A 15,461-nucleotide genomic window follows, 5' to 3' on the forward strand; every position below is an offset into this window, starting at 1 on the left:
CTAGGATTTTACCAGCTTGCTACAGATATCAAATAATTATTTTTGTGTGTATACATACTATAATAAAAGCAAGTAGTACAGTTACCTGGGTATTTTCTTTTAGTGCTTGATCTTCTTGCCAAGAAGCCACCGTGCCAGGAATGGAGAAGGACACGTTGGAATATGAAGAACTCAGTTCCATTACATAAGTGATTTTAATGATGACGGTTGCCTTGGTGGGCAAATTACCAACACTCACAGTAAAAACATCCTACAAGAGAAGTCTGTATAAATACTTTTTTACCATAGATAATCACAAGAAAAGTATTATGCCTAAAACATATAGAGCTTACCAAAAAAAGGTGATAAAATGTTATAATACAACATTATCATTAACATTGATCACACTCTGGGGCTTGTATAATGGTGTAGTGTGAAGTCTGAACAATAAATAACTTTACATAAGCATAAAACTTGCTGTTTTTTCAATATCATACATTATTTGTAAAAATTTAAATGTATGCCGAACGTGTTTTCTCCCTTCGCTTGTGTTTGAAAGTGTTTTGTTGTCCTATGGGGACAACACTTCCCCTCCACTGATACAGTAATGACTGAACGTTGTCACCATATGACAAGGTTGTAATTGCAGGATAACTGGGTAAAAATAAAGCAAAAAAAAAGTTATACACCTGTTATGTCTAAAGACTGGTAAGCTGCACTATATTACATATGTCATATTTTTATTTACCAGTTTTTATGGCAGAGATTGGCTAAATATACGATATATGATTTCATTGATTTTTGCAAATTCACATGAGAAATGAAGGGGCTTTTCATTTACTCTGTTAACAAGGGACATATAAAACTGTGACAGAGGATTGTCCTCTGATATGATTAAAGGGGGCACTTGATGTATTTCTTATTTTTAGACCATGCTTTCATTAACGGATTTATACAGCCAACATGAAATTACCATTTATACATACTTGAATACTGCAAACTGTACATAAAACTCACAGGTGCATCTTGATCCATGAGATAAGCCCCATGACCCTGGCTGATAGCTGTTCTGTACTCCCGATGAGCTTGTTGCTTTTCCTTAACCTATGCACAAAATAGTTATCAGAAGTCTAATACAGAAAATCACTTTGAGAGAATGCATATGCTAAATAATCAAATTAGTTCACCTCTCCAACAATGTGCTTTCCATTGATAAATGCTTCAAATCCACACACAGCTGCTGTGCTATCCAGAGGAAAAACATATTTAGCTTCAATTGGGAAATTAGAATTATTCTTGTAGGTCTGGAACATGACAACCTGTTGGAAGTGGGAGACTAAGTAAGTTGAAAGAAAAAAGTCAGCTGGCTTCTGGGATGCAAAATATTTGAAAGTCACAGGTACCTGAGCAGCAAGGTCCTTTATTCGAGCTTTGACATGAATGCTCTCAAGTGGAATCTGTTCTCCATTCACGTCCTGAAGACCACCTTTTGGGATCTTGGATTCAGGAAGATCCTCAATTGGATCATCTGTTAACAACAAAGGATAAATGTTAAAGAACATATTGTGAAATGGCTTAATATAAATGTAATTTAGGCAGCATAAAAATAGAAAAAAGGGGGCAATGCTGTATAAGTTAAATAACATTTAACGTTACCATAACGTTACTGCATACATTAAGCAAACACGTTAAGCAATGACTGATTTTTTAACCACCACTTAATATTAGATAAACTACCATTCAATCTATGTATATATTTTTATCTTGCTAAAAGATGCATTTCCAATGTGACTTTACTTTTTGGACAGATGGCCCCACATTCCCATTAAGGACACTTTCATATGATGCAGAATCCATAGTTGACTCGATGACTCTTTGCCTACATTTTATTTTAAAAACTTTAATCTAGTTCAAGTTCTTCTTAGACACAATATACTTTTTTCCTGACATGCTACATTTTCTACATGAAAATGCACTTAAATCACCAAAATAGAATTTTCTAGATGTCAGATGACCTGGAGAATAAAAACGAATTCTCTCAGATTGGTGGTTTTTAGAACAATTGTACTCATTGAAACACTTACCCTCTATTTCTGTTCTGACAAAAGTCACTTAGAAAAAAAGTTTTGTCTTTAGATACATTTTAAAACTAAAGACTTAAAATTGCATAGAAAGTTGAGAAAAGATTGGTGACTAATGCCATCTAATATCATTGGGGTTCCTCCAACATGTCTCTTCGGTTTGGGAGCTGTTCAGCTGAAGATGTCCTGAAGTTTGAGTTGTTTTGGGTTGAACCTCTAAACACTACTGACGTCAAAAGGGAATAAATTCTGTTTTTTTGTTATGGTCTCAGGAGAGTCACTACAGTAGCCAGCAAATGCTATGGGAAGGTTATCAAACCTAGAATGTAAGGGCTCTTAGATGGGTCTTCCTGTGAAAAAAATAGACAAATGGGAGAGGACCTTACTAACCAAAAATTAAGCAGGCCTTGGAACAGAGACAAGAGGGATTTAGGGGTTTTCCCAGCCAAAGCAAAAATGCAAGGCTCAGAGCAGTAGAAGAATTTTGATAAAAATAATATTTAGGTCTCATAGCAGGGGCGGAAGGTCTTCTTCAAACTACAGTAGTTAGGTACTTAGAGAAATTAAATACAGTTTATGACCGATTCCTGAGTGTACATTAGTATTTTTTAAATTTCTTACCTTCTAAGGGCTCACAAATTGTCATCTGCTCATTCTCCTCTGTTAGAGTCACTGTGGGACCACTCCTTAGATTAGGAGTGTCTTTGCTAGTGCAAAACTGAACAACATATCTCATCTTCACCTGATTTACATCGTACACCACATATTCATCATCCTGAAAAATGTAAACACATATAATGTGTTTCTTTCTAGATTCTTAACAAGAATTAAAGTTAATTAAAAGTTAAACTGTTTAAAGTCAAGTTTCGGGCCAGCTTGACCATATAGAGAAGTGATTCGGGGGATGAATCACTTCTCTATATGGCAAATGGAGGAGGGTGACAAAAATTTTGGCTCACACAAAAAATCCTCTAATGTGCTCTTTTTCATACTGAGAATTCATGAGACAACCATTTTTATTCCAATAAGAAATCCATATTCTGCAAGCCACTGGAGGTCGCCATGAATTTAAATGTTATGAGACAGAGCCTCGAAGTTAATGTGCATTGCGAGAGGGGGCCTCTATGGGTTTTGTGGCACCAGGCTGTACACCTGAACATTTTTGGACCTGGGAAGAAGTTAAGTATGTTACCAGGTTGGCTGCAATAAGGGAATGGTGAATAAATTAAGTTATAACTTCAAAGAAGCTGCCCATTAACAAAACGTTTAGAGACCACATCTATCTATCAAGAATGCCTCTCTGTTAGCATAAACAGCAATGTGATGATTACACACACTTACAACAAAATGAGAATTTTTCCATACATCATTTCGAACACCGTGTAAACTGTGGAAGCCTTCAGGTGGTTTAATGATACTGTAATCTCTCATACCAACATCTTTTGTTTTGCCTAAAGCCACATCGCAAACCAGTAAAATCCTTTCACTGCTTGATCCCAAGGCTTCTGTATATTTTACACTTGTGCTGCATAAAAAAACACAGAAAACTAAAAATCTGATGCATACTTAAAAATAAGAAATCACTATTTGTTGGTTACAGAAGGGATTGGGTTTTGGAGTTCCTTTTGCATTCATGCAGACTTTCTGCCTTCAATACATTTTATTTCACTAACCCAGAACAAGTGTGTATGGTAGCGTTTTAAAGTTTGTGAATCTTTAAGATCGTTATATAATTTGAAGGTGAAATCAGAGTCTGCTGTCTAAAGGGTTGACAATTGGGTGTGACTAAGAGATCCTGTTTTGTTCATCACACATACAACAGATTTATGGATGCGTATCCTAGCTCAAACAAGAGAGGTATCTGAAGAAGAGTTGATGCCCATAAAGCTGGAAAAGGTTACAAGGCCATCTCTAAATAGTTTTGACTTCACCAATCAATAGTTAGACATGATCTATTTACTTCACCATACCAGTGTGCCTCTGGCTTGTTATACAGTGTTTGCACAAGGATTTTCTCCCACCACTGTATAGAAGTAGCAAATAGGTGAAGATACAGAAAGATGAGCTATCATTGAAATTTATGTCTCTTATGTTCCACATACTTGTTGTGAGTTTGTTGCTTTGATATTATATCTGTTTAACTAACATAGGGATTCCTTCAAGACGTATTTCATATAGCATGACTAAATACCTAGACTTTGAGTTTTGTGAGAAGTACTATAGGTACAATACCACATCATTTTCTTTAGGATAAGTAAGGGTTTTAGCACTTTTGTTTCTCAATCCCTTTCTAATAAGACTGTTAAAACCCAAATGCAGAAAAAATGGTATTTAGGTTTAGGTTTGCTTTAAGGTAAAAGAAAAATCAAGCATAGGGGCCATTCTTGTCAGTTAAAAATATAGTAAGATGGAAAAACCATAGGTAGAAGATTTACTGAATTATTACAATTAGAATTAAAAAGTAAATTTTCGCACCTTATAGAGTCACTGAAATAAATACCACTTCCAAGATTTCCAATGTCAGTCCTGTCCAGCCCAAATTCTTCAACAATTATTTTGGGCAACAGCAATCCACTGGAGAGTAAACACAAGATGAATGAACCTAATAAACAGACTACACACGGTAATAAATGGTAACATTCTAGCCCCCCCAAAAAAGTAAAGGTTGTAGAAGTAAAATAAATCTGAAAACAGTTCTGTGAGTGCTGAGAAATAATACCTGTCAGTCATTGGGCACAGAATCAACATAACAGACTATAAGCAATTTCAGACCTGTGAGGAGCCACAGCAATCACAATATCATCCACTCCCTTTCAAGTTGCACATGGCTTGTGATAGACTGTGGCGTAGTTGTTGTTTAAAAAATTGCACCGTCGGTTTGGTTTGCTGTTCTTGGCACACAGCAGCAGTCTGATGTGTAGTAGGGCTCTGCCATCTGTGTGGTATCACACTGCAGGTATGAATGGGCCTTAAAGTGCATATATTCTTCATGCATGAATGATAGATATGGTCATAAAAAATCAAATTAATGCAGCAGGGTTGGCCCATCTTTAAGAGTGGAACATATTTCACATTTCTATTTTAAATTACAGGAATACTGTATATAAAAATTGTAAGTGTACAGTGTGAACAAAATTGGAGCTTGCATATCTAATAGCAGATAGAGGATACCATAACTTGACTCCTAGCTCTCTTAGCTCAGACTGAATTAACTCAATCAATAAAACTAGCAAGGGTATGAAAGGATTATAGCCCTTGTCTGTTTCTGTACAGATATCCTGGGCTCCTTACTTTCTATCCTATGAAAGTTATCTTACTCTCTTCTAAACAAATCATTTGTATTGCTGTCTGTGTTGCATTAGTCTATGTACAAATGTGCAATAATTGTCGTTGGATAGGATCTTTCACAATCCAAATAAATCGTCTCAGGGCTGAAATCGAACGAGAAACTGGCATGTGTACAGCGCCTACTCTGCTGTTTATAGCTTGTCCCACTAACGTCTTTTAAGTGCTGGCATTGTACTCTTTCCCTATTAACTTCAAGACTTGAATGGCTTTACCAAGATTTCCTTGAAGACTGTAAACAACAGGTAACTAAGTAGCTGGAGAGGGGTAATGTATTGTAGTTTAACATATAGGATTGAATTAGCAAAAGTTTTATCAAAGATACAGTTGTCCTTTAAATATTGTACTTTCCTTCACTTGGCCAGAACACTAATTCCATCTTACCGGGAGAGAATCCCAACAATGTTGCGTAGTGATGAAGCATGGAGCAAGGACTTGACATTGCCCAAGTCATTCCTAAAATTAGTTGCTTCTGTCAATCTTCCGACTCGAAACACACGTAAAATGTTAAACTCTTCATTGCTGTAAATAAGAAATATGATACTTTAATTTTGAATTAATACATGCTATCACTAACTTAGGATAATTATTCTGTAATAACTCCAATATGAAGCCATACCAGGAGCTTCTAGATGTTTTTTGCCAGCTGTGGAGGAGGATAGAGACTTAAATGAGTGCTAGTAGGATCAGTAATATGGGTTGGGATACCTTTGCAGAATAACTTTACAAAGTATCGGATAGTTTTGCTGTGAGGTCTTCTGCCTGCCAGACAGGGCTAAGGAGGGTGAGTGAGATGCAAAAAAAGAATATATATATATATATATATATATATATATATATATATATATATATATATGTATATATCTGTATTTGTTTCATGTAACAGTTTGCTTACAATTTAGCTTTAATAACTTGTTTAGGTTGACTGCTTAATTTGGTGAAGGTTACTATTGATCAGAAGAACTATTGTGCTGCTATCTTAGGCCTGGTTCACTTGTTACCTTTAAAAATTGCCTGTCCAGCCGCAAATAATAATAATACTATGACTGGCAACTTGCAACAAAATTCTTTACCAACAGAACTATGATGATAATATTGTTAGACTTACCATAAGTATAGAGTACTTTACCAACCATGCTGACATTGAAACATAAAACCTAATTCCAGCCACATATAACTGCTTGGTTTTAAATCCTTTTCAGAAACAAAAGCACGTAAAACGCACATTTAAAAAAGCACATGCACTTTATAAATTAGTAGTTATATATAGTACTTTATAACGGTGGCGCTGCATTCAGGTCATACTGCAGCTTTATAAGTTAACCAATCATAGTTCAGATGTTATTATTGAATACAGAATATGTACACATAAAAAAATATATAAATGGTTACTATGGTGAACATTTTTTCCAGTTTTTTGCACAGGATCTAGGTATAGCAATAAATAATTCAATGGACACATGCAGACCCCGATTGTCACTTACCTGTGATTATGTTCCAGAACCTCCCGTTTGACCCGGTGAAATTCCTCTGTGTTGGGATCAACATATTCTATTCTGCACTTGAGTGCCCGGTACATTCCAACAAGGTTGGATGAGTCTAAAGAGTTTGTCTCACTAATGTTAACAATGTCTCTGATAAGCTGGCAGGAAATTTCAAGAAAAAGAAAAATGGAAACAATGATATTCCAGTAGTGAACTGTGAATATAAAGCAGTCATGATAGATGCAGCACAAAAGTTCATATTTGTCTAAATAACTAACATTTTCCATCTAGTACTTGCATTTAACTCCATGAACAAGCCCATTATGGGGTGAAAGTCATTAAAGAGAGCTTGCTGGTGGCATGATCATGAGCGGAGATATCCTGGAGTTCAGGAAAATATCATTTTAGATCAAAAACTCAAATTACATCCTTTTTTCACTAACACTAACTAATGGAGCTATTCAAAGTAAAGATGAGATACAGATATTAATCAGTGCAGTACCCTACTGTATTGCAGAACTCATTTATAAAACCTCTATACCTTGGACTTGCAGTGTCCCTCACAAGGTAACACTTGCAATTAGGAGGATTTGACAAGTCATGTGACTGGGTTTGCCTCCTCCTGGCACTTTTTCCTCTGTTACAGACTCCATCATGTATATGGCCACCTGTACCTGCACACAAACAAGAAGGCATGGCCTTCAAATTCTTCTGGATCACTGGATTGTCATGTATGTTCTTGACCCCCCCTCATATCATAGTACTCCTCTCACGAGCAAGAAGATGCACACATATCACAGATATGGAATACAGATATAATCCTTAAGAGATTTGAAACCGGTCTGGTCTAAATGTGTGCTCAAATGAAGCATCGTGATCATACAGTGGCAATGCAATGTATTTTTATCTTCAGGATGTGCTGATCATTTTTCTACTAATCTGTCTACTATGGGAAACAATGTGCATATCATGCATCAATGCTGGAGAAAAGGGCTGCTACTTTAGGATTGTTTTTGTTTGATTTTATTAAGATCAATGTTTGATTTCTTCTTGTTCAATTGGTTTGCTTTATATCTGCATGTGATTTTGGTGGCAGTAGCAAATGTTTGACTATTAAATGTAAACAAGGATAATCACACTCTTTGTCCAAAGGCAGATGTTTTTTTTTCTTATATTACCCCAAACAATTATTTTTAAGTGTACAATGTACAAAATCGCGAAACATATTTAATAGCAAATGATTATCAAGAAACTTATTCCAGGTATGCTGGATCAACCAGGCTCTCCTATGCTAGTCTCCAGTCTGGGAGAACTTATGAATCAGGCCCTATGTGTAAAATGTATCCTTTTATTCTTAGGTTAACAAACAATTTTGTAATATTATAAAGATGTTTTGATCAATAATTGTTTCAGGTACTACTTAGAATAGAGGAACCTCCAGCCCCCACTTTGGGAAAAGAGTGCAATTATCATTGTATATACTAAATTTAGGTCCGGGTTTCCTCTCAAGGAATGTCAAACATTATATTATATGTCATATACAATCACTACTATTTAAATTGTTGATAATTAACCCTTAATGTTTAACCTTTTTGGTATTAAAACGGTTTTATACAGGGGAAGAGCTAGTGAGCAGAGACCATGTTAGCTTTTTATGTCACACAATATTCTAGTGCAGACAAACACAATACAATAGCCAAAAATGTTAAAGATGAGATTGCAATGAGTAAATAAATATATCATAAAATCAAAAATGTAGTCTTAAAATTGTGCACAACTGTCAAATAGTAATGAGGAGGAGTACCCAAAACTGTCCAAAGGCAACACGTTAAAAGCCTTTATAAGTCATCAATTTAAAGGTAACAAGGAAGTCTCTAAAATTATTGCTTTCTCTCAAACATATAAGGTGATACCCAAAATGTATGACATATAGTTGATTTCCTACTCATATTAATTGCATGTATTTATGCGGGTATGTGCCTTTATGTGTGGAGGTTTAATTTACCTATTTATTATATAAGTAATAGATACAGTATACACCTTCGCCATAAGGAATGAAGGTATACCCAATCCCTCTTTTGAGGCCCCTGACAGCCATTTTGAAAAAAAAAACACCTGTCATGGGCTCCTTGAGTAGCGGGAGAGCCCAGTAGCCACTGGCTGACAGTCATACAGGCAGATGAAAAAAGACTTGAATCAAAAAGTTTTTTTAACTGCAAAAAATAGTAATAAATAGCCCCATTTTTACCTGGCACAAGTCCTGTTTTACTGTCAGAAACTTCTTGTCAACATTTTCCAGCTGTCTTTTCCTGTGGGGAATACATTGGTAGAACTCCAGCATCAATTCCTTAATGTCTTCACCTTTGTTCAAGGCATTGCGTACATTTTGTAAAATTCCTTCAGCTTTACTCACCTGATGATAGGAAGAAAAGGATTTTCATTTTCAGTCAAAGTAAACCAAAGAACATTTACAAAGTATTTTTATGATAAAAGCAAAGAGGATAATAAATTGGTAAGCCTAAAAATGTGTGTTATGTGATCATTACTTGGTTTTGTCAAGAATTCTTCTGCACAGCACTCTGGAAAACAAAACCTGTGAACATTCTGAACTATGTGCAAATATGATGGCGTTTCCAGGGCACGCAGACAAGCATACAAGATCATATACATCTTTGTCTATCCCCCAATTTCTGTTTATGTCCAACTATTGTGTATCAAAACCAAGAACAAACATTTAAATTCTGTCGTAGACAATATTTGATTGTGAATTCTTACATGCACATTAAAGACAGTGTAAGTTCTTATAAGGGGTGAGGAACAGATTCAAAGCACAATTTTTATTTCCTTGTATTTCCAAAGCACTGACATTACGTAGCGCTTTACAAGGTCCATAGTCAAGTCACTAACTGTCTCTCATAAGGACTCAAAATCTAATGTCCCTGCCCCACTTACCTCGCTAAAGAGCCAGTACCTCTCTCCTCCGCATGCAGGCAGTTCTGACCCCGGGCGCCCCTCCAGATTTTAACAACATCACCCTCTTGCTGGCCAAGGAGAACTTGAAATGAGTTTTTCCAATCTTAAAAATTACCCTATATCTTACCCTAATTAAGGGCAACTGATGCATTTGAAAAGGTGTACTTTATTTAAAAAAATTAAGGTATTAATAAAGGATACATTTTACTTTTTTATTGGTGTTCCTATATATTTCAGTGAGTTAGTTGCCTTTTTTTTTTTAAACAGGTATCTTACACTTGCCTGGAGCCAGATGTGCTCAATCTCTCCAAACCTGACAACTACAGAGATGAGTTACCTATCACCATTATCCTGGTGCCAAAGCTCTCTTTTTTTAAAATTAATGCATATGGTTCAGTATCAGGAATAAATGTATTAGCCAAGACTTCCTCTGTTCTGCTCTAGTCCTTCAAGAATGCATATGAAATGATTTTATGCGATGCAATGCTAAAACAGGTTGTAGTATCCACTGTAGTAGATTTTTGTATTCATATTGATATAAATCCTGTATTTAGAGTTCATTAAGGTAAACCGCAATTCTGTTTCTTCAAGTAATATTACCACACTCAGGATTGGACAATGGCAGCAAAAAGCCTGAAGACCAGCCCAAGATAAGCCCTTCTACTACCAGCATGCCTAACTTTAGTATCAAACAGTAACAATAACATACCTGTAAACACAAAAGGGCAATAGGACAAGGAACTGTATCCCCCTATGTGTTTCATGAAAATTGTAGGGAAGACAGACTCACTACAAATAAGCGGGACTCATGAGGAAATATGGAGTTAAGTTCCGCAGGAACATTATACAACCCTGAAAAAAAACTTTATTTTAACCTCTTTAGTTTTAGGATATATATACATTGCTTGTAGAAGTTGATAGATTGTAGATTCTTCTATGTTAAAGAAAGGACGAGAAAGCACCACTTCTCGTCAGATAATCGGCTCAGGGCTGATTTCAATTGAGAATCTTGCCCATCATCCGAATGACCGTCCTGGAGAATCCGTGGACGACGAACGATCGTAATGCAAGTGAAGAGGAGAGAGTGCAGCACAGTGATTCTCCCCTCCCCTCTCCATACAGCAGAATGGCGCTGTATGTACAGCACTGGTTCAGTCGTTTTTCGTTGCAAAGGATCATGAAAGATCCTTTCCAACGACTACATCCTTTCCAAAGTCTACATAGTTTACAATTTAAAGCTGGGAGGGCTGCATCGAAATTAGTAGTAGTCTCTAAGAATAGTGAATGTGTGTGAGAGTCCTATGCAGCTGAGGGTGGTTGTGAGTTGTTAGGTGAGGATGAGCCTATCAGACCGAGCAACCTGCGTTATGGGGTCTTCTGGCTTTATTGTCTTCTTATTCATGTTGGGGTCCTAACAGAATGTCTAAAAGAAAGGTCAGCGTAGGCATGACTGACCATCATAAGATAAGGAGTATGGCAATTCAGTCAAGTGCATTTAGCCGGCACTATATTCAGAACACAAAAATCTAATTTCTCTCTTAGGCTGTGTGCAATAGTACTAAAATCTAATTTCTCTCTTAGGCTGTGTGCAATAGTACTACCTCTAGTGACAACCCCAGAAATAGGAGGCGGACAAAAGAACAAGGATTACAGTCTACCCGAACTGAAGTCTACCAGAATATATTAATGGTCTAGTCTTTTAAATGACACATATATTATCAACTAAATGTATCAATGCTACATAATAAATTATATTAATAAATTCTATATTAGCATACCCAATGTTCTTTTTAGTACCAACAGTTATATTTGTCCACTTACATCATTAAGGCTGATATTTTTCACTGGACACGACAGTACAATTGAAAGATGTCCTAGAGCTGCCCAGAGGGATCCCAAAAAGCCACTGACTTCCGGGGACAGCTGTGTGACATTTAAGGCTTCTCCCAGCAGAACCTTTTGTTAGGAGGACAAAAAATATTTACTATTAAGCACATTCATATACAACTCTATTTTGTCAAAATCTATTGTGGACAACCTGAAAGCATGTTCTTTACCAGAAACTAGTAGCTATTTTTTAACTAATGCTATAGTGTACACAAATTGGTTAGGCTCCCCTCAATGAACTGATAGCACCTATAGGAGTCGGAATGGAAGTTTGATTAAATGCTGAAGAACCCTTTGGGCCAGTTCAGATATACAAATATCAGCTCACAATTTCCTACCATAAATCAGTGATGCTGCTTGTCAAAGATTAATGATTGTCAAAGACTATGATTAATTATAGGGAAGGAATGGTTGCGGGTAAGTTTTGGGGATAGCAGGATGTCTGCTTACTACCAGTGTGTGCTAGTACCCGTAGGGCAGATTAATAAATTTACATGGTTTATGTAGACTAACTTCTTTTCCTTTTTCATTTTCCTTTAAAACATTTTCCTTTAAAACCTACCTTGTATCATGTTTTATTTACACCATACAGACAAATACAATCTGTCACAAAACACATATAAAATAACTTTTTACCAGGACACATATTTAAAGATATAGAATGTATTATACACTGGACACATAAATGTATTTTTATATGTAGCATACAACTGTATTGGGAGTACCATTTGCTTTAGAATACCTCTTCTGTCCACCAGAATTAGACGTTTGAGAGGGCATTTAAACCTCTGCATTGCTGCATTTATTTTAAATGCCACCCCAAAACACAATGTAGTGCGTTGTGTTTAAGTGATGGACCATGTTCTCTTTTTGAACATTAAGCTGTGCTGGTAGTCCATTTATTTGGAGGTACTTTGTTAATAAAAAGGTTAAGTTTTTTGCTGTTACGGTAAGTATGTGACTTGTAAGAAAAAGACACACAAAGTCATTACCTTTTGTAGAGCATGGGAAGCCAAGAACTCAGCTTCAGGGCCGATTTTGTTAATCTGAGTGAATCCTTTATTTTTCAGATCTTTAATTCTTTGTTCATATTTATTACAAGCCTTCTCACTAGTATCAACTAGGTTAAAAGTAAATTCTTTCTGTATTGAAAGAAAAAATAATTAGAATTAAAAAATTAGAATATACAATAAGACTATATTGTCAATATCCGTATTAATGCATGTTTAAAACTATTTATTAAAATGTTTTGTAATAATTTCACTGGAAAAAGAAGGTAGAATTTAGCAAGACATTGCAGGATTGAAAGTTTGAGTCTATATGTATATGAAGAACCTAATATCCAGAGTACAACCACACACACTTATTTCTTTGAGACTTGATTTGCAAGGAAACAATAGATTAACAGTTTAGATATAAACTTAGCTTAAACTTAGATGGTTCATGTTCTCCTTTCAGGTAGAGGACTGGTGTTTTAAGCGCTCATATACTTGTTTTTGATAAATATCTTTTACAAAAGATCTGTTTGCTGTGTTCTTTTGATGACATAGTATCCTCCTCCTTACCATTTTTTTTTTTGCTTAATTGTCTCCCCTCTCTAAGCTACATTTTGTGCCTTAAATTGATTTGCACTTATTTGTGATGTTAATTTGTTTTTCTGGATTTGTATCCTTTTCATACTTAAATAAAGAATGTTAAAAAGAAAGTGTGAGACCAATTAGTAGAGGTGAGAACAAGCCAGGTAGGATTCTTGTAATAGGTATAGCCCTAGCAAGACTGCACAAACAAGAGGAGGAAAAGGAGATTGAAGCCGTTTTGCACTGACGACCTCAGGAGTTTGCATCTATTACAGGTATTAACATTTAAACATTCATGGCCATGGACAAAGCCATAATAATCAAAAGAAGGCATCGGTACATTTCTTACAGGGATCTCTTAGCGCATTTTGTTATCAATACTATACCTGAGATGTTCCTGGTATGCCACAAGCTGTATTTATTTTAAATGGAAAGGCACACTTTTCACTAAAGCAAAGTATTTCCACAATGGCCACCTCTTCACCCTGAAATTGAGACACAAAATGCATATTTATTTCATATAATATATTTATATTGTACGTAGAAGTCATGCTACAAAATACACAAAATTACACTGGGCCTTCTATTTCAAAGTGCCTAGCTTTTGGCTATTTCCTTATGGCCACCTGTCAGGTTCAGGGAGGTGCCTTGCCTGATCTTACATGTGAAATGTGAAAATATTGCTTTATTCATTATATAGGGTCAAGTTTTAGGTTTTACAAATGCATACAATGGTATCCATGTAAATTCTTTACCCCATTTCCTACCCCTTGGTCAACAAGAAAATGTTTGAAATAGAGAATGGTCTAGTCTAGCAAAGTCTTTGTAATAAAACCTTTAAAATATGTAATGTGAAAAAATCTTAACACCTTTCAGTTATACAAATGAGCAGTGTTAATTACATGAATGAAGAGCTTATTTGTACGCTAAGTGAAGTAGTGATCAGCAACACAATTCTTCTTTACCATAGCATATTTTAAATGTGCCCGACATCTAGAAACTGCAGAGGCAGCTGATATTCAAAAAACAAAATCACCTAATCATTTTAGTATGCTAAATTCCAATAAAATTTAATGATTTGATTTGGCTCCGATGGACAATATTAACATATTAAAATATTACTGCAGCACAATTCTGAAATAGTAAGAGTTTCAAATGGAGCACATACTTTTTGAAAAAAGCTGTATTTTGCCACTTCTATGTCATTTGAAAGATTATTTTCATCTTCTTCCTCTTCAAACTCATCATTTGTGAATTCCCTGAAATGAGGAAAAAAGGTAGCTTATTGATTTCTGTACTAAAGGTTAAAGAGAGCAAATTTCTGCTTCCAAATAAACACAGCTTGTCTCTTATTCTATGTATGTCAGCACATGCAGACCAGAAGCCCGCTCTCCTCTGTGGTGAATGGAGGTGTTGGACATGTAACGCAGTTAAAGCTGGTCAGGAGCACAATACAAGCCTGGAAATAGAATACTGCAACAATGGGTCTGATTTATCACTTTCATCAGTGAAGCTGGGTGATCTAGCAAACCTGGAATGGATCTGGTCCAGGATTCAAAACATTAGCTAGCAAATTACTTTTAGGAAATCCATTTCAGGTTTGCTGGATCACCCAGCTTCACTGGAGTGTATCCTCTCCAGCCTTGGAGAACTTTAATAAATCAGGCCCTGCATTTAAAATATATCCATTGTCTGATATCATAGGTTGGACATCTTTCATTCTCTAATCACCTAAGCTGATGAAAAGGTATGAGCAAACATCACCCAATATTTATTGTTACTGGCTTACAGGCATAAATGGGAATGTCACCTGTAAATTAATAAAACTAGAGCTATGACTTCTAGAATATTTTAAGAGTTATACAGACTTGATGTACATTGATCCAAAACCAACACAGGAACTATCAACCATTTACATTATTATACATGGTCAGGAAATCCAAGTGTAACCCCATTATCATCGGGAAAAATTTAATTTTTAGAGGAAAAAAGGGATACTGAAGTATCCAGAGAATTGAACATAAACATTTATCACCTCAATACACCCAGTTGATATTCCCACATTATACCATTCACTGCATGGATAAACTATAGCACACATCACAGAAATAAGCATTTTCTTACTATGGAGTCTG

General features: G+C 35.7%; 1 protein-coding gene across 6 annotated transcripts in view; it reads right to left on the reverse strand.

The window, feature by feature from the left end:
• The window catches only part of PARP4 (poly(ADP-ribose) polymerase family member 4), a 71,671-nt gene that overhangs the window by 50,626 nt on the left and 5,584 nt on the right, over window positions 1-15,461 (reverse strand). For all 6 annotated transcript variants that reach the window (XM_072405249.1, XM_072405223.1, XM_072405241.1 and 3 more), the window contains exons 5-18: window positions 14,495-14,585; window positions 13,713-13,811; window positions 12,742-12,891; window positions 11,684-11,818; window positions 9,138-9,302; window positions 6,890-7,047; window positions 5,790-5,927; window positions 4,536-4,634; window positions 3,402-3,585; window positions 2,682-2,835; window positions 1,383-1,507; window positions 1,167-1,298; window positions 997-1,083; window positions 86-250 (exon numbers count right to left, since the gene is read on the reverse strand). In XM_072405249.1, the coding sequence (XP_072261350.1) occupies window positions 86-250; window positions 997-1,083; window positions 1,167-1,298; window positions 1,383-1,507; window positions 2,682-2,835; window positions 3,402-3,585; window positions 4,536-4,634; window positions 5,790-5,927; window positions 6,890-7,047; window positions 9,138-9,302; window positions 11,684-11,818; window positions 12,742-12,891; window positions 13,713-13,811; window positions 14,495-14,585 (1,882 nt within the window). The remainder of the gene's footprint in view (window positions 1-85; window positions 251-996; window positions 1,084-1,166; window positions 1,299-1,382; window positions 1,508-2,681; window positions 2,836-3,401; window positions 3,586-4,535; window positions 4,635-5,789; window positions 5,928-6,889; window positions 7,048-9,137; window positions 9,303-11,683; window positions 11,819-12,741; window positions 12,892-13,712; window positions 13,812-14,494; window positions 14,586-15,461) is intronic.

Source organism: Pyxicephalus adspersus, chromosome 1 (assembly GCF_032062135.1).
Source record: "Pyxicephalus adspersus chromosome 1, UCB_Pads_2.0, whole genome shotgun sequence".
NCBI classification, from domain to species: domain Eukaryota; kingdom Metazoa; phylum Chordata; class Amphibia; order Anura; family Pyxicephalidae; genus Pyxicephalus; species Pyxicephalus adspersus.